This window comes from Sander lucioperca, chromosome 8, assembly GCF_008315115.2.
Source record: "Sander lucioperca isolate FBNREF2018 chromosome 8, SLUC_FBN_1.2, whole genome shotgun sequence".
Classification (NCBI taxonomy): Eukaryota; Metazoa; Chordata; class Actinopteri; order Perciformes; family Percidae; genus Sander; species Sander lucioperca.
In genome coordinates this window covers 15,241,653-15,260,497 of record NC_050180.1, presented here as the reverse complement: position 1 = coordinate 15,260,497, position 18,845 = coordinate 15,241,653, and the positions used below count along the sequence as shown (strand labels likewise).

Genomic DNA, 18,845 nt, shown 5'->3' with positions numbered 1-18,845 from the left:
TTTGCCACTGTGGAGTTGTTTAACTACCTCAGCAACTTCCACCAGGGAAATTGACGACAATGCCCCATCATCCTCCAGCTCTGCCTCTACCATAGAGGGCATATTAGTCGGATTCAGGAGTTCCTTAAAGTGCTCCTTCCACCGCCCTATTACCTCCTCAGTTGAGGTCAACAGCGTCCCATCCTTACTGTACACAGCTTGGATGGTTCCCCGCTTCCCCCTCCTGAGGTGGTGAACGGTTTTCCAGAAGCACCTTGGTGCTGACCGAAGTCCTTCTCCATGTCTTCTCTGAACTTCTCCCACACCCGCTGCTTTGCCTCTTTCACGGCAGAGGCTGCAGCCCTTTGGGCTCTTCGGTACCTTGCAACTGCCTCCGGAGTCCTCCGGGATAACATATCCCGGAAAGACTCCTTCTTCAGTCGGAAAGCTTCCCTGACCACCGGTGTCCACCACGGTGTTCGTGGGTTACCGCCCCTTGAGGCACCTAAGACCCTAAGACCACAGCTCCTCGTCGCAGCTTCAGCAATGGAAACTTTGAACATTGTCCACTCGGGTTCAATGCCCCCTGCCTCCACAGAGATGCACGAGGTGTGAGTTGAAAGTCTGTCGGACAGGGGCCTCCTCCAGACGTTCCCAATTTACCCGCACTACCCGTTTGGGCTTACCAGGTCTGTCCAGAGTCTTCCCCCACCCTCTGACCCAACTCACCACCAGATGGTGATCAGTTGACAGCTCCGCCCCTCTCTTCACCCGAGTGTCCAAAACATACGGCCTCAGATCAGATGAAACGATTATAAAATCGATCATTGACCTTTGGCCTAGGGTGCTCTGGTACCAAGTACACTTATGAGCATCCCTGTGTTCGAACATGGTGTTCGTTATAGACAATCCATGACTAGCACAGAAGTCCAACAACAAACAACCACTCTGGTTTAGATCAGGGAGGCCGTTCCTCCCAATCACGCCTCTCCATGTGTCTCCATCATTGCCCACGTGCGCGTTGAAGTCCCCCAGCAGAACTATGGAATCCCCCACTGGAGCCCCATACAGGACTCCACTCAAGGTCTCCAAGAAGGCAGAATACTCAGAACTCTTGTTTGGTGCATATGCACAAACAACAGTCAGAGTTTTCCCCCCCACAACCCGCAGGCGTAGGGAGGCGACCCTCTTGTCCACCGGGGTAAACTCCAACTTGGCGGCGCTCAGCCGGGGGCTTGTGAGTATCCTCACACCCGCCCGGCGCCTCACACCCTGGGCAACTCCGGAGAAGAAAAGAGTCCAACCCCTATGCCACGTAGCTTTTTCGGGCTGTGCCCGGCCGGGCTCCGTGGCAAACCTGGCCACCAGACGCTCGCTGACGAGCCCTCCATCTGGCCCTGGCTCCAGATGGGTGCCCCGGGCTGCCTCCGGGCAGGGTCTCTCTATCTCTTCCTCGTTCTGTCATAGGGTTTTTGAACCATTCTTTGTCTGGCTCCTCACATGAGACCACTTTGCCTTGGGAGACCCTACCAGGAGAACAAAGCTCCAGACAACACAGCCCTGAGGTTCATAGGGACACACAAACCTCTCCACCACGATAAGGTGATGGTTCCCGGAGAGGGTCATCAGGATCAGCATTGGGCTTTTTGAGGATAGGAGTGACAGCAGCAGTCTGATATTTCATGCAGTAAACACATTTTGCAATGAAAACAAAAGGTATATCACAACTTGTACAGTGAATATCTTGTACACTGCAAGTAGTGTGAGTACTACAATAGTCTGTATATTAGGCACTTGTAGAACAATACAGTAGTCCAACTGCAAAAGTCCAAAGGCGAAAGAAAATGAAATGAAAAGCACATGACAGTACACTAAAAAATATTGTGAAACCGCAATATCAAAGTCAATGCCTCAGCATCACATCTGTGCACTCGGATCTGGATTACATTTTCTACAATTGGGTTGATGACACACAGAAAACACAACAGCACTGTTAACTTTATTCTATTATTTCTATTAACTGTCCTCTCCTTAACTTCCTTCCTTCCTTCCTTCCTTCCTCCCTCCTGTTCCTCTCTCCTTCAGGAGCTGCAGGATCAGCTGATCGGCATCAAGAAGCTGCTGACAGCCTGCAGATTATCTGGAAGGTACACAGAACAATTATGTTTATATATCTTCCACAACCTTTGGATTTAATATTATGTTGTAGTACTGTATTTGTTTAGAGGTTGTGAACTACAGTAACACGGCCACTGAGTTTAGGATTTAAAAACAGTTCAACTTTGGCGCCATCCAGTGGCAGCATCGAAAAAAGATCCTGGGCACAGAGAGATGCATGCCTATGTTTCACAAACACACAAAACATGCAATGTTTTTAAGCTTATTCTATTTAGAGTGTAATAAAGACATTTTACCTTTTTTTCTAAAGAGGATTGGATTTTTTCTTGATGCTCATTGGATGTGTTAATGCCCTCCTACCAAAGAGCACCATCTTATTTTCACAAAGACAAGAAGTTCGAACAAGCTTTCCAGTTCTTCATTTTTTACACAAAACATTTTGTACTTTTACTTGTAGCAGATAATTTCTACACTGTGGTATTTCTACCCATACTTTACTTTACTTAAGTTACCTTCTCCACTGACAACCAGACCTCTTAAAAAAGAGAGAAACTTTTCTAAAACAGAGAACAGCCTGCCTCTGCAGGTGTTTGTCTCTAACACTTGATCAGTGAAGCTATGATGTAGGATTAGGGCCACATCAAGGGGAAAAAAATTAAGGAGGAAGATTTTTCATTTATTTTGCATTTCGAGAATAAAGTCGAAATGTTGAGAATAAAGTCAACATTACGAGAATAAAGTTGAAAATACCATTTTGAGAATAAAGTCAACATGTCGAGAAAAAACTTGATATTTCAAGAATCAAGTCGGACTTTTGAGAATAAACCAAACTACAAGTCTTCTACAAAATGCCTTGTGAAGGCCTATAGGAACTCGTGAAATTATACTTCAGAATCAGTTGTAATAACAAGTAAATTCTTTCTCTTTTAGCGCATAAACACAGTATGGTGATAAGTATTAGGATTTTGAAGAGATTGTGCCAAAAATTGCGTCTGTTCAGAAGGAGAAACCACACAAAATTGGAAGAGGTGGCCGTATTCCTACTAACTAAAATAGCTTGTATGGACAGATGCAAGGGTATCGATGGTTACACCTACGCTCAATACAGAGAGGATATGTTGTATCACAGGACACAATAAGACAACTGATCAAAGTGTTTGATCCTGAAGGAGTGGAGCTCAGGTGAGCGCGGCACTCCAAGTATGTAACCCATATCTATGATGTTGCCTACATGGCAGGTGGCATGGCGGACAGTTGCTCTAAGGTGATTAAGTGATAAAAGAGTTGAATTTATTCTCGTCATTTCAACTTTAATCTTGAAATTTTGACATTATTCTTGAAATGGTAGTTCAACTTTATTCTCGTCATGTTGACTTTATTCTCGACATTTCGACTTTATTCTTGAAATGCAAAATGAATAAAAAATCTTCCTTCTTAATTTTTTCTCCTTGATGTGGCCCTAATGCTCCATCGTATTGAAGCAGTGCATTATTTCCTAACGATTTTTTTCCCAAATGATATATTTTATAGAGTCCAATAGTGTTTTGCCAACAACTCTTCCAAACCATACGACCATATCAGTTGTTTGTTCCTACCCTCTAGTACGACAGGAAATAGTGGTGGCAGGAAATATGTCCTCATATCTAAAATGGAGAATGTAACGGTCCTGGTTTTAAACACAAGTCATAACTACTACGGCCACTAATGGGCACCGCCACTATAAACGTAAATATTAGTCGTAATTGCTGCTTGAACTAAAAAACTCTGGGAAAGTTTTTCGGGGGAGGACAGTCTCTGTTTAGTCCGTGTTGATCTGTTGTGAAGGACTCAGACAGCCTCTCCAACACAAACTAAATATTCATGTTCAACCAGAACTCCACGGACAAGATATGTGCCATCAAGAGGAAGGAGTTTCAGTGTGTTTGTGTCTCAGGGTGATGGCGGAGTTTGAACAGCTTCCTGCTCACCTGATGGAGCAGCCACACCTCTTTTCCATGGAGGACCTGTTGAGGGTGAAGAAGGGTCAGCTTATGGCTCAGGCCAGAGCGCTGCTACACTCTGCTATCAACCATGTTGAAAACTGTGAGGTCAGCACCGAAATGTACAAAATACATGCAGTATATTTCTATTACAGCATTTTATTTTTGTTCCTTAATCTTCATGATATATAGAGTATATATCTGCTTCCATGGGTTAGTAAGTTTGTGTTACTGTGTGACTTTTGGGTTTTTATAAGGATGAGATCGGATTCACTATACATATAAACGCATTATGTATTTGACGGCCATCTGCAGAAAATACAGATTCTCATGTGTGAAAGATCACATCTTTGTTTGTTGTTTGAGAAGCTGTTATCCGTGCACTCACTGAGGAATCAAACCTCTCTGATCTGAACCATCCTTCTGACTTTCTTCACACAGTTGTGTCTGGCCAGAGGTTTTATCTGTGAGTTCTGCAGAGAAAGAGACATCATCTTTCCTTTTCAGAGTGACACATGTAAGCGCTGTCCAGGTAAGCACATGCTTGTTACTTTTAAAGTAAATGACAGTGTTTTCCCATAGAAAGGTTGTTCGGTGGCTAGTGCTGTTTTTTCTCTAATGAGGGCCCAGCTGGGGACAGCCACAGACTGATTGCAGCGTTAATGAAAAGCCCGATAGTTTCTGTGATAACAAGACATAGACGGATTCGTGAAATTGAGAATTTCAAAACGCTATAAGACAGATTCCATAGGGCCCTATATTAAGTCAGTGCTAAAAGCTAACTGGGGTTTAGGGTTAGGGGTCAGGGTTAGAATCAAACTGGAGATTAGGGATAGGGATTAGGGTTAGGATCTAACTGGGGGTTTAGGGTTAGGGGTTAGAGTTAGAATCTAATTGGAGATTAGGGTTAGGGGTCAGGGTTAGAATCTGACTGGAGATTAGGGTTAGGGGTTAGGGTTAGAATCTGAGTGGAGATTAGGGTTAGGGGTCAGGATTAGAATCTAACTGGAGATTAGGGTTAGGGGTCAGGGTTAGAATCTAACTGGAGATTAGGGTTAGGGGTCAGGGTCAGAATCTAAATGGAGATTTGAAAGTATGACTACGTCTAAGTTTCCTATCAAGCCAGTCCTGAGTTTGTTTGACACATCCACACTCCAATCGCCCCCTTAGGCAAAAATCTGGCACTCCTATACTACATCTTACTTCCTGCCTTGCAAGCAGGGACGGGATTATTGTAGTGTAGTATATGACCATTCTATAAATTTCTATAAACTTTGTCCTAAGGTTTGTTATAAGGGAGTCCTATGAACTTTACCCTACATTTACTGCACACATCTGGGAATTGTTAACATGAGCAGAGGTCCCCCCAAGACAGAAGATACCTTTGTTGGAGTTGTGCCAGATAACAGATTGGTCAGTCTTCTGTTCCAATCATATACTCACAAAATCACATCCTATGCTAATACAATGGATTGAGATATAAGCTGTGTGCACACAAAGAAAAGGCAGAACGACTTTTTGGTAGAATTTGGGTTGGTCGTTCTCCAAGCTCTCTGCAGGAGTTCGTAAAATTGAACAGTGTCGGCGGATTCCTCTTCATACAGCATCACAGCATTACTATTTAAGGCACCACAGTAGTTAAAAGATGATCAACTGTATTCATTTTGCTTCTTGTTTTACAGTGTGCAGGGCCTGCTTTCACAAACGCTGCTTTGTGGAAAAGAAGTGTCCCAAATGTGCACGGATCCAGTCACGGAAAAAATGTCAAGAAGGATTTGTGAAGTGACATCTGAACGGCTGCAGCTATGATTCATCTGCATTACTTTTATCACTATTTCACATAAAGCACTGATGCATTTCTGTACCCATCCCCTTTTTAAAATCAGGGAATACAAACGTGTTCAAATATTTTTATTCTTGTTTCCTGTGGAAATTAAAAAGTGAATTTTTCTTCAAGCTACAACAAACTTATGTGCAAAACCCTTTCAAATTGTCTTTTGTCTTTTCCTTGTTTTTTTTGTATGCTGTTTGTATGGTGTTTCTTAGAGTCACACTGATGGACTGCAGATTTCCTGCACTTCTGGTGACTTTTAAAGAATGAAAATAACAAATGAATTAGCACACTGCGACATTTTAGGTTAAATTATAGAATAATTTGCCCGTCTGGCTTGAGGATTTCTCTCTCTTAGTACTCTCCATATTTCTCTCTGTCTGAGGAGGACTAGGCTCTCTTTCAAGTCATGTGCATGCCACAAAAAAACATTTGGTGTAGCTGTATTGTTGTCTGGATAGAAAAGTAGACGTTTAGAGTTGTAGGGTGTAAACTTGCTGTGCAGTGACAGAAAAAGGTTGAGATGACAAAAAGGAAAACAAGTGTGAAAATTTGTCATAAATTGGGAGAAATACAGGGGATTTGTGAGGAGGAAACAGGGAGAGTGCAACCAGGTGCCAAATGGAGGTGAATTTTGCTATTGGCTGGTAAAACTCTCAATCTGCCACGTTGGCTGGTAGCCAATGAGAATTGAGTGACTCAGTTGTTTTTTTTGCCACTTACTGTTGTTCTTTTCACATTTCAACCAAGTCTGTGATTTCCTAGAATTGAGCTAAAAAATGTGACGGCACATCACTGGGGTGAAGAGGCTGGCTAAAACAATCAACTGACAAAAAGATGAGGATTATTCAAAGAAAAGTAAAAGAAGATGTTTTCAATACCAACTGGGACAGTTGGCGACAATGGCGAGGTTCGTGGCTGATTTACAGGACTTAATCGTAATAACTTGACAACACTTAAATGTGTATTCTTAACAAGTTCAAGAACAATGTTGGTGCTTCCTTTGAGCCAAAACATTGTCTGGTAAAAAGCCTGTGTGGCTGATGGCCAAAAAAGTTAACTTCAGGCCCTGCTTACAACCATATGGTACTAAAATGAAAAACTGCATTCAAACAATGTAGTCTTCAGCAAGTTGAAAGAGGCAAAGTTCATGTGAATGTTACATTATGGTGTCTTATTGAGCGGAGCTAAAACTGAAGTGCCAAACTCATCTCCCAATAGATCAGAGTATGATGGGCTAAATGACCATTTACTTTGTTGTGTATAGTGGGCATAGACAGACACACAAACAGTCAGGTCCCGTGAGATTTAATTTGCCTCTCTGTGAACAATGTTTTGCAGCCCATTAGTGGCTCCTAAAGGCGGTGTGCTGAACCCCTCTGGACAGGAAGTTTGTTCACACCTGCATGAGTTAGTAAAATGATGACATTTCGACCAATGAGGTGTCACTGCCAGCAGAGGTGTGAAGACAAACAAGCATCAGCATGAACCCATCAACATATGATGTAATCATTACTGAACAGGACTGTTTTTACAGTTGATATTGTGTCTGACAAAGGAATAATTTAATCACTCAGAATTTTTTTAGATAAAAAAAGGGATTAATTTACCATGTGTAATGTGAGAGGGGTTGCTGCCAGTCACAAATCCACAGAGAATTATCTCCTGACTCTGCAGCTCCTCACAGCTCTACAGCAGCTTTTTAACTCACTGGTATTTTGGTTTTAAGGCCCAAACCTTTACTGGTTTTGTTCACTCTCACAGCTCTTACAATAATAATAATAATAACTCCATACATTTATATAGTGCTTTATCATAGACACTGTGTACTGAAGTGCTTCGGGGGGGACCACACTCTACCACCACCAATATGCCTTACGATGCCAGACGCTCACCTCTCATCAGAGTCCATTCAGGACTCTAAAACCCACTGTACCAAATAGTTTGGTGTAGCTCAGCAGCAAACAGACAGGTAGAGACCAGCTGGTGAATAAAGTGGAGGATTTAGCAGTTAAAGATGGTTATAGAGCTGCCGGAGTGCACCACACTGTACGGAGGGGGTCATAGCAATTGAGCAAAGCATTAAATAAGGACACAAAGTATAAGAGCGCCAATTCCGTGTAAGAAAGCAGGTCGGGGTGGTGGATGGGTCAAACAAACACAGGACTTTCAGCCAGGAGACCAGGGACCGTGTCCTGTTTGAAAATAAAAGTAGTGGGTCGTATTTTCTTGCCAACAATAGGGCTTTAATTCATATAATGCTCCTATGGGTTTATTGGAGGGTAGGAATAAAACAACTATATTGTCATATGGTTTGGAAGACTTGTTGGACCCTTTATTATCCTACTTGTTCTACTTCTGCATATTTTGGTCCTGCAGGGTTGGTGGTTAACATCCAATGGTGTTATTTTTTTAGTGCTTAACAACAAGACTACACCAGCCAAATTCAACCAGACTGCAATGGAGAGGATATATGATAGGTGGCAAGGGCCGAGGCTTGCTGACTGTTAGGCTATGTTTGCAGGCCGAGAATCAGAATAGTTATAAGTTGGCAGGAAATCAAGCAGGGGGCTAGCAGTCAACCTGCTTGACTCCAGAGAGGTGCTAGAGGGCCCATGGAAGATCTGGGAGCAAATTTTGGAAGATTCAGAGGCGACTGGAACAGGCTAAAGAGAGCCAGGTTCTGGAGCAGAGCTTTCATACAAACTCACGTGTTCAATTGCAAATATTTCATGTTTCCTGTGGAAATTAAAGAGTGAATTTTTTCTTCAAGCTACAACGCACTTATGTGCAAAACCCTTTCAAATTGTCGTTTCCTTGTTTTTTTGTATGCTGTTTGTATGGTGTTTCTTAGAGTCACACTGATGGACTGCAGCCATTCTCCCTAACTTTGATACCTCAACAATTTGCAAAGACTTCTAAACCAAAGCAGGCTTCTGTCTCTCGGTTTCAGATACTTGTTTCCTGAACTTCTGGTGACTTTTATAGAATAAAAATAACAAATGAATAAGCACACTGCAACATTTTAGGTTAAATTATAGAATAATTTGCCCCTCTCGCTTGTTTATTGTTGTCTGGATAGAAAAGTAGACGTTTAGAGTTGTAGGGCTTAAACTCGCTGTGCAGTGACAGAAACAGGTTGAGATGACAAAAAGGAAAAAACGGTGTGTAAATTTGTCATAAATTGGGAGAAATACAGGGGAGTTGTGACCCTGGGAGGAAACAGGGAGAGGGCAACCAGGTGCCAAATGGAGGTGAATTTTGCCATTGGCAGGCAAAATTCTCAATCTGCCACGTTGGCTGGTAGCCAATGAGAATTGAGTGACTCAGTTGTTTGTTGCCACTTATTGTTCTTTTCACATTTCAACCAAGTCTGTGATTTCCTAGAATTGAGCTAAAAAAATGTGGCGGCACATCACTGGGGTGAAGAGGCTGGCTAAAACAATCAACCGACAAAAAGATGAAGATTATTCAAAGAAAAGTAAAAGATGTTTTCAATACCAACTGGGACAGTTGGTGACAATGGCGAGGTTCGTGGCTGATTTACAGGACTTAATCGTAATAACTTGACAACACTTAAATGTGTATTCTTAACAAGTTCAATAACAATGCTGGTGCTTCCTTTGAGCCAAAACATTGTCTGGTAAAAAGCCTGTGTTGCTGATGGCCAAAAAAGTTAACTTCAGGCCCTGCTTACAACCATATGGTACTAAAATGAAAAACTGCATTCAAACAATGTAGTCTTCAGCAAGTTGAAAGAGGCAAAGTTCATGTGAAAGCTACAGTATGGTGTCTTAATTAGCAGGGCTAAAACTGAGCTGCCAAACTCATCTCCCAATAGATCAGAGTTTGATGGGCTAAATGATCATTTACTTTGTTGTGTATAGTGGGCATCGACAGACACACAAACAGTCAGGTCCCGTGAGATTTAATTTGTCTCTCTGTGAACAATGTTTTGCAGCCCATTAGTGGCTCCTAAAGGTGGTGTGCTGAACCCCTCTGGACAGGAAGTTTGTTCACACCTGCATGGGTTAGTAAAATGATGACATCTCGACCAATGAGGTGTCACTGCCAGCAGAGGTGTGAAGAAAAACAAGCATCAGCATGAACCCATCAACATATGATGCAATCATTACTGAACAGGACTGTTTTTACAGTTGATATTGTGTCTGACAAAGGAATAATTTAATCACTCAGAATTTTTTTAGATAAAAAAAAGGTATTAATTTACCATGTGTAATGTGAGAGGGGTTGCTGTCAGTCTCAAATCCACAGAGAATTATCTCCTGACTCTGCAGCTCCTCACAGCTCTACAGCAGCTTTTTAATTCACTGGTATTTTGGTTTTAAGGCCCAAACCTTTACTGGTTTTCTTCACTCTCACAGCTCTTACAATAATAATAATAATAACTCCATACATTTATATAGTGCTTTATCATAGACACTGTGTACTGAAGTGCTTCAGGGGGGACCCCACTCTACCACCACCAATATGCCTTACGATGCCAGACGCTCACCTCTCATCAGAGTCCATTCAGGACTCTAAAACCCACTGTACCAAAGAGTTTGGTGTAGCTCAGCAGCAAATAGACAGTTACAGACCAGCTGGTGAATAAAGTGGAGGATTTAGTAGTTAAAGATGGTTATAGAGCTGCCGGAGTGCACCAGACTGTATGGAGGGGGTCATAGCAATTGAGCAAAGCATTAAATAAGGACACAAAGTATAAGAGCGCCAAATTCCGTGTAAGAAAGCAGGTCGGGGTGGTGGATGGGTCAAACAAACACAGGACTTTCAGCCAGGAGACCGGGGACCATATCCTGTTTTAAAATAAAAGTAGTGGGTCGTATTTTCTTGCCAACGATAGGGCTTTAATTCATATAATGCTCCTATGGGTCGTATTAGAGGGTAGGAATAAAACAACTATATTGTCATATTGTTTGGAAGACTTGTTGGACCCTTTATTATCCTACTGGTTCTACTGCTGCATATTTTGGTCCTGCAGGGTGGGTGGTTAACATCCAATGGTGTTATTTTTTTAGTGCTTAACAACAAGACTACACCAGCCAAATTCAATCAGACTGCAATGGAGAGGATAGATGGGAGGTGGCAAGGGCCGAGGCTTGCTGACTGTTACCGGCAATTTCCACTGGATGCGGAACGTCTCCGGAACGTCGACGGAGTCATTAGGTTTCCATTAAAGTCAGTGTGTGTATTTCCACTGACTGCAGAACGTCTGCGTCCCGACTCCGTCCCAGTTCCGTCAGTCCGCAGCCCTCCGGAGCAGATACGCACAGCTTCTATTTTTGACGGACGACAGAGAGCTCCGCAGCAATTCAGCACAATTCAGATTGTGCGGGACAGGAAGTCGAGCACAGAAACAAAATAAAACATCCGGTTACTTTTCAAAATAAAATACACCGTGCTCACGGCGGATCATATTTCCTGCACTACACCTTGAAAACACAGCACAGAGTAGTTTCCCCTCTACTCCTCTGGATGGAAACTAACTGTTGTTGGTTTTGTGGTTCTGTTTATAGAAACTACATCCTGTTATATCGTGCGAACATACGTCAATTCGCGAGATCTCGTGGTTGGCTGGCCGCAGCCGTAACGCAACAAATCCGGACCTGGTGGGTATTGACGGACGGCGGAGCATGCAGCCGTTCCGCAGCGGAGCCAGTTCGCAGACGTTCTGCATCCTGTGGAAATCCACGGTTAGGCTATGCTTGCAGGCCGAGAATCAGAATAGTTATAAGTTGGCAGGAAATCAAGCAGGGGGCTAGCAGTCAACCTGCTTGACTCCAGAGAGGTGCTAGAGGGCCCATAGAAGATCTGGGAGCAAATTTCGGAAGATGCAGAGGAGACTGGAACAGACTAAAGAGAGCCAGGTTCTGGAGCAGAGCTTTCATACAAACTCACGTGTTCAATTGCAAATATTTCATGTTTCCTGTGGAAATTAAAGAGTGAATTTTTTCTTCAAGCTACAACAGACTTATGTGCAAAACCCTTTCAAATTGTCTTTTCCTTGTTTTTTTTGTATGCTGTTTGTATGGTGTTTCTTAGAGTCACACTGATGGACTGCAGCCATACTCCCTAACTTTGATACCTCAACAATTTGCAAAGACTTCGAAACCAAAGCAGGCTTCTGTCTCTCGGTTTCAGATACTTGTTTCCTGAACTTCTGGTGACTTTTAAAGAATGAAAATAACAAATGAATAAGCACACTGCAACATTTTAGGCTAAATTATAGAATAATTTTCCCCTCTCGCTTGTTTATTGTTTTTAAGTAGACATTTAGAGTTGTAGGGCTTAAACTCGCTGTGCAGTGACAGAAACAGGTTGAGATGACAAAAAGGAAAAAAAGTATGAAAATTTGTCATAAATTGGGAGAAATACAGGGGAGTTGTGACCATGGGAGGAAACAGGGAGAGGGCAACCAGGTGCCAAATGGCGGTGAATTTTGCCATTGGCTGGTAAAACTCTCAATCTGCCACGTTGGCTGGTAGCCAATGAGAATTGAGTGACTCAGTTGTTTTTTTGCCACTTACTGTTGTTCTTTTCACATTTCAACCATGTCTGTGATTTCCTAGAATTGAGCTAAAAAATGTGACGGCACATCACTGGGGTGAAGAGGCCAGCTAAAACAATCAACTGACAAAAAGATGAGGATTATTCAAAGAAAAGTAAAAGAAGACGTTCTCAATACCAAACGGGACAGTTAAATGTGTATTCTTAACAAGTTCAAGAACAATGCTGGTGCTTCCTTTGAGACAAAACATTGTCTGGTAAAAAGCCTGTGTGGCTGATGGCCAAAAAAGTTAACTTCAGGCCCTGCTTACAACCATATGGTACTAAAATGAAAAACTGCATTCAAACAATGTAGTCTTCAGCAAGTTTAAAGAGACAAAGTTCATGTGAATGTTACAGTATGGTGTCTTAATTAGCAGGGCTAAAACTGAAGTACCAAACTCATCTCCCAATAGATCAGAGTTTGATGGGCTAAATGACCATTTACTTTGTTGTGTATAGTGGGCATCGACAGACACACAAACAGTCAGGTCCCGTGAGATTTAATTTGTCTCTCTGTGAACAATGTTTTGCAGCCCATTAGTGGCTCCTAAAGGCGGTGTGCTGAACCCCTCTGGACAGGAAGTTTGTTCACACCTGCATGGGTTAGTAAAATGATGACATCTCGACCAATGAGGTGTCACTGCAATCAGAGGTGTGAAGACAAACAAGCATCAGCATGAACCCATCAACATATGATGTAATCATTACTGAACAGGACTGTTTTTACAGTTGATATTGTGTCTGACAAAGGAATAATTTAATCACTCAGAATTTTTTTAGATAAAAAAAGGGATTAATTTACCATGTGTAATGTGAGAGGGGTTGCTGCCAGTCACAAATCCACAGAGAATTATCTCCTGACTCTGTAGCTCCTCACAGCTCTACAGCAGCTTTTTAATTCACTGGTATTTTGGTTTTAAGGCCCAAACCTTTACTGGTTTTGTTCACTCCCACAGCTCTTACAATAATAATAATAATAACTCCATACATTTATATAGTGCTTTATCACAGACACTCATAGTGCTTCGGGGGGGACCACACTCTACCACCACCAATATGCCTTACGATGCCAGACGCTCACCTCTCATCAGAGTCCATTTCAGGACTCTAAAACCCACTGTACCAAAGAGTTTGGTGTAGCTCAGCAGCAAATAGACAGTTACAGACCAGCTGGTGAATAAAGTGGAGGATTTAGCAGGTAAAGATGGTTATAGAGCTGCCTGTGTGCACCAGACTGTACGGAGGGGGTCATAGCAATTGAGAAAAGCATTAAATAAGGACACAAAGTACTGTCTTTTCAGCCAGGAGACCGGGGACCGTGTCCTGTTTGAAAATAAAAGTAGTGGGTCGTATTTTCTTGCCAACAATAGGGCGTTAATTCATATAATGCTCCTATGGGGGTGTAGCACTGGAGGTCTGGCAGCAGAGGTTGGAAGATGCTGAGGAGACTGGAACAGGAGACACAGGTTCTGGAGCAGAGCTTTCATACAACTTCCACTTAAAGAATGACAATTCTTGGGCAAACTCTGGCAACGCCTTCAGAAAGCACTATGCAGGTGGATGTATGACCGTTGGGAAAAGTGTGAGGGTATCTGGTGGCAACGCTGGAAAGTTCCTTAGAACGGCACGGGCCTGGGGGAAGTGAGGGGCTGATGGAACAGAATAAAAACTACTGAGGCAGCCGTGGAGACACTGAGATGGCCCGGCAAGTTCAAACTAGACAGGCCGTTCTCATCAACCATTCGTACATATAGCTACGAAAAGTAAAGCACGGTAATTATATATTATATTATTATTATTATATATGTATATCACATGTTATATTCCTGTCAGCACTACATAGACTGATGCAGTATAAGACCGGGAAGATCCATGTAGGGAGGAGGTCAGTGTGGATGTTTGAGTCCCAAAACACAGGGCTTTCTAGCCGGAGAGCATACCTATTGCATTCAAGAGAATGCTTTGCATCAGATTACACACCCGGTTCCTCTTAAAAATGGAAGGGAGAGTATAATCTAATGTGTCCTCAAATGTAAGAGATGCTCACTTGTTTCTAGTTGCAAATTAACCCCACCTCTTCAATTTCTTGCTTTGTCACCCAAAACCATGATCTGGGCTCTCCAGGGTGCAGGAATTTTCCCTTTCATTGGGAAAAATTTCCCCCCCAAAAAATGTTTATACCTGCTCCAGGCTGTTGTCCTGTTGCATGTGTTCAGCTGGGTCGACATCTGGAAGGGGGGGGGGGGGGGTTGTAACACCCATCTCTATCTTCTGCTGTGTTGCATCTCTGGAATCTGAGAAATTTAAAGTGGAATTTGTCTGCTTAATTTACAGTATTTTGAACACCAGCAAACAATGCATAATCTCAGGACCACCGACCGGTTTGGCGATGTAAAGTTTTGCCCATTAAGGCAACTACACATCTGGCTTAAGAGCTACTGCTGTACCAAAAACATTCCCTACGTGGACAACTTCACTTCCTTCTACCACAGAACTGACCTCTTCAAACATGATTGCCTGAATCATACAGGATCTCGTCTTTTATCCGTGAACATGTTATGTGGCTATTTGTGACCCTCTGCATTACACCAACATAATCACCGGGAGAAGAGTTAAACTCTGTGTTTGGCTGTGTTGGCTCTGTTCATTTCCTACAGCATTCAATTTGTAAAAGATCTCCCAACTTAACCAGGCAGGTAAAAATCCTGCAATGGAAATTCAAACGTCTGCTGTTATTTTGGTGAAAGTAACTCAAAACTACCGCAAAAGTAGCGTAAAGCATTGCAATTCAGAGACAGTAATATCACTAATTACTCTCAAATGACAAAAAACTAGTAATCTATAATTTATTACATTTTAGAAGTAGTTCTAGATCTGATCTGTAGTTGTCCTACAGATCTGCACAGGACGCTGATTGGCTGGGCCTCGGTGGCATGTAAATATAATTGACTTAGCATAAGTCACGTATCCCATTGGTTTGTGGACTTATAAAGCTAGGAGTTTTCATTTTGCATCTTGCTATTTTGGGGCCAGAAATGACGATATTGGGACAAGAGGGTTGAATTAGGAAGAATGATGTAGCTTAGCCACCATTGTGTATGGTTTCATTGGCGCTGCACTAAGCTAAACGCTAGAGAGGGAACGTCGCAGATTTTTTTACCGGTTGATGCAAGTCATCCAGCAGACTTTTGCCGGTGGGTAAACATGGATCTCCGTGCCAATTGGTGGTATTGCTACGGAAAAAGTATGCAGGGCAAAATTCTGGTAAGCGCAAATTATGTTTAACCATGTGTCCAGCCAATTTAAATAGCTTACGTTACTGTATTGTGTGAGTTAACCAGTTAACCAGTTTGCCAGGTGCAAATGTTTCACCAAAACATGTTCCTTCCCGAGACTGTTTTGTAGGGTTGGGTACCGTTTGGATTTTTACGATTCCGATGCCAAACTGGTACTTTTAAAACGATTCCGATTCCTAACCGATTCCTAAACTGATTCTTGAAAAACTGAAAAATGACATCAAAGAAAGGCTCTTTTATGGAGTTTTTTTAAAATTGAAAATTATTTAAATGTAACAATTTATTAACGTTTTAAAGTACTTAAATATATAATAAGTAGACCTAAGTCACCTAATAATAATAATAATAATAATAATAATAATAATAATAATAATAATAATAATAATAATAATAATGTATACTTCATTTATCCCGCAAGGGGAAATTACAATACCTAACACATAACTACAATAATTTAACAAATAACAGTTACACTATTAACAAGTAAGAACTAAATAAATGTTGTTGAGTTGTTATGCCAACCAGCTTCAAACTTTAGCAGTTCCTTTGTAGAAAAATCACCATATTTGCCTTCTCTGGCAAGATACTACACCTCAACTGACTTATCTACCGCTGTTGTGTTCTAATCCGGTCCGAATACTACCATTTGCGTAGGAACCGGTTCCATAGTGGAACCGGGTTTCGGTACCCAACCCTATTGTTTTGCAGAGCCACCGTCTCTGCATCCAGAGCTTAGCGCCTCCTAAGTGAATTGTTATTGGGTTAAAGAAATGCAAAAAAAACAGAGTGTTTTCTTTCTTTTTCTATCCCAGAATGCATCTGTGGTGTAGCCAGACCTTACTCCAAAGGGCTGTAGAGATAGAGCTGGCAATGCAAGACTACAGTTTTTGAAATTTGAAAAGTTATCTGTAGGACAATAATAGGACAAAGGAAAGGAAACAAGGGTAGAAATTGACAAAAGAAAGATTGGATAGAGAGACAGTGGGAGAAGCAGGGTTACAGAGAAAGTGATGAAGATGATGGTGTGATGTCGAGAGTGAGGGAGGAGGGGCATCAGCGTCAAACAGGGACTGAGAAAGAGGAGGAGACGAAGAGAATGTGAGAGAGATAATTCAGTTACATGACTCAGGTTTGTTCAGAAAGCTGCCAGAGCTGCAGCTATCTGCAGATCTCTGCAGATGGAGGTTGAGGAAGGAGCCGAGCTCTGCTTTCCACAGTTCCCAAACACCTCCTGCAGGAAGCCCTTGTCTCCTTGGCCTGAAACAGTTACCATTGTGCTGTACTCCATCTCTCCGATTACTGTGACTCTCAACCTGCTCATCATCATCTCTATCTCACACTTCAGGCAGGTATTAACTTCTTTGCTTCTCTCTACAGGAATTGTAACTTAAAAATGTGAACAGCTGCTGTATATTTAGAAGAATTGTCTTTGAGCTAGTACTGAATAATGTTTGCCCAAATGTCTGACTTTGATGCCAGAGACTGTTGTTAATGTCCACTCTCTTAACAATACTAAGCATTGCTTTCTGTCCACCGTGACCTCAACCAAGTCATTTTAACTGTCTACACTTAAACATATAGTAACTACTGATGTGGTGGATCGGGAAATATTCAAAATCATGGGGATTTTTATTTTTTTATTTTGAATACTATTTCTGGGTTGTTTTGTCATTGTTGTTGGTTAAATTGTGCTTTTCTCTTTCCCTCCAGGCAGCTCCACACACCCACCAACATCCTCCTCCTCTCTCTGGCTGTCTCAGACCTTCTAGTGGGCCTCGTGCTGATGCCTGTAGAAGTTCTCCGAAAAACATCCTGCTGGTTTCTTGGTGACTTTGTGTGTGCTACGTATACTATTGTTGGAACCATCATTACCTCAGCCTCAATAGGCACCATAGTGCTCATATCAGTTGACCGTTATGTGGCTATTTGTGACCCTCTGCATTACACTACCAAAGTCACCGGGAGGAGAGTTAAATTCTGTGTTCATCTGTGTTGGCTCTGTTCTTTTTCCTACAGCTTATTGTTTTTAAAAGATCTCCCGACTCAACCAGGGAGGTATAAATCTTGCTACGGAGCATGTGTGTTTTACATTGACAATAACTTAGGGACTGTTGAGCTTGTTTTGACCTTTTTTCTTCCAGTTACAGTCATCATAGCTCTGTATCTGAGAATATTTGCTGTGGCTGTGTCTCAGGCTCGTGCCATGCGCTCTCACATTACAGCTGTCACACTCCAGCTTTCAGTGTCTCCAAAGGCAAAGAAATCAGAGCTGAAAGCAGCCAGGAATCTTGGTGTTCTTGTACTTGTGTTTCTAATGTGTTTCGCCCCAAATTACGGTATCGTTATTGCAGATCCCCAGTTGATAATTGAATCATTTGCATCCTTTGCAGTCCATCTGTATTATTCTAACTCTTGTCTAAACCCTGTGATCTATGCCTTGTTTTACCCCTGGTTTAGAAAAGCAGTTAAACTCATTGTTACTCTTCAGATACTGCAGCCTGGCTCCTCTGAGACCAACATGCTGTAGAGAGGCTGAGATCAGACTTGGTCTAAGGATTTAATGAATATGTTCCTGCTGTTCAGTGAGTGAAATATCAAACACAGAATGTGAACATATACTTTCCTGTCTTTAAGTCTAAATTGTGTATGATCAACAATTGAAAGACCTGTGCTTCAGCTTTATCTTGTTGTGTATTTTATCTCTCTGATGCTGCTGCATTTAAAGAAAGAGTCATAAGCACCATATACTGTTTCTAGGTAATCACCCAGTTTAATGCAAGCTTTAAATTCACACATGTATGAAACTTATGAAAAGTCCTTTGTTCCCAGGGAACCTTTTATTCTTTGTGATAGGAAATATTTTAACCCTACACAACAACAAAATACTCTCCTAAACAGCACCACTTTCATGTATATGTATGTATTCAATATAGAGAAATATCAGCTGTTGTTTTTCTGATAAAATTGTCAGTACAACAACATCATCTTCCCTTTCAGTTTAGGAACAGAAGTTGTTTTAATCATTTCATTTAAGTGCCATTCATATTTGATTCCTCTATAAAATGTCTTGTC

General features: G+C 41.9%; 2 protein-coding genes across 4 annotated transcripts in view; both read left to right on the top strand.

Moving 5' to 3' along the window:
- LOC116040358 (protein associated with UVRAG as autophagy enhancer) overlaps nt 1–6,032 on the top strand; it is a 33,354-nt gene extending 27,322 nt beyond the window's left edge. For 2 of the 3 annotated variants that reach the window (XM_031286053.2, XM_031286849.1), the window contains exons 14-17: nt 2,065–2,126; nt 4,031–4,184; nt 4,518–4,608; nt 5,759–6,032. In XM_031286053.2, coding sequence (XP_031141913.1) covers nt 2,065–2,126; nt 4,031–4,184; nt 4,518–4,608; nt 5,759–5,862 — 411 coding nt within the window. In that variant the 3' untranslated portion in view covers nt 5,863–6,032. The remainder of the gene's footprint in view (nt 1–2,064; nt 2,127–4,030; nt 4,185–4,517; nt 4,609–5,758) is intronic. The other variant, XM_031287537.2, reaches the window with a different exon arrangement.
- A 10,763-nt stretch (nt 6,033–16,795) lies between these two features.
- Nucleotides 16,796–18,300, top strand: LOC116042112 (trace amine-associated receptor 13c-like). Its single transcript, XM_031288555.2, has 2 exons — nt 16,796–17,122; nt 17,488–18,300. The coding sequence occupies exons 1-2, from the start codon at nt 16,952–16,954 to the stop codon at nt 18,298–18,300; spliced, it is 984 nt and encodes a 327-aa protein (XP_031144415.1). The 5' UTR covers nt 16,796–16,951.
- The last annotated feature ends 545 nt before the right edge of the window (nt 18,301–18,845 follow it).

Coding starts and splice junctions, on each gene's coding strand:
- LOC116042112 (XM_031288555.2), top strand. CDS start 16,952: ATGGAGGTTGAGGAAGGAGCCGAGCTCTGCTTTCCACAGTTCCCAAAC. Junction 17,123..17,487: donor CTATCTCACACTTCAGGCAG/GTATTAACTTCT, acceptor CCCTCCAGGCAG/CTCCACACACCCACCAACAT.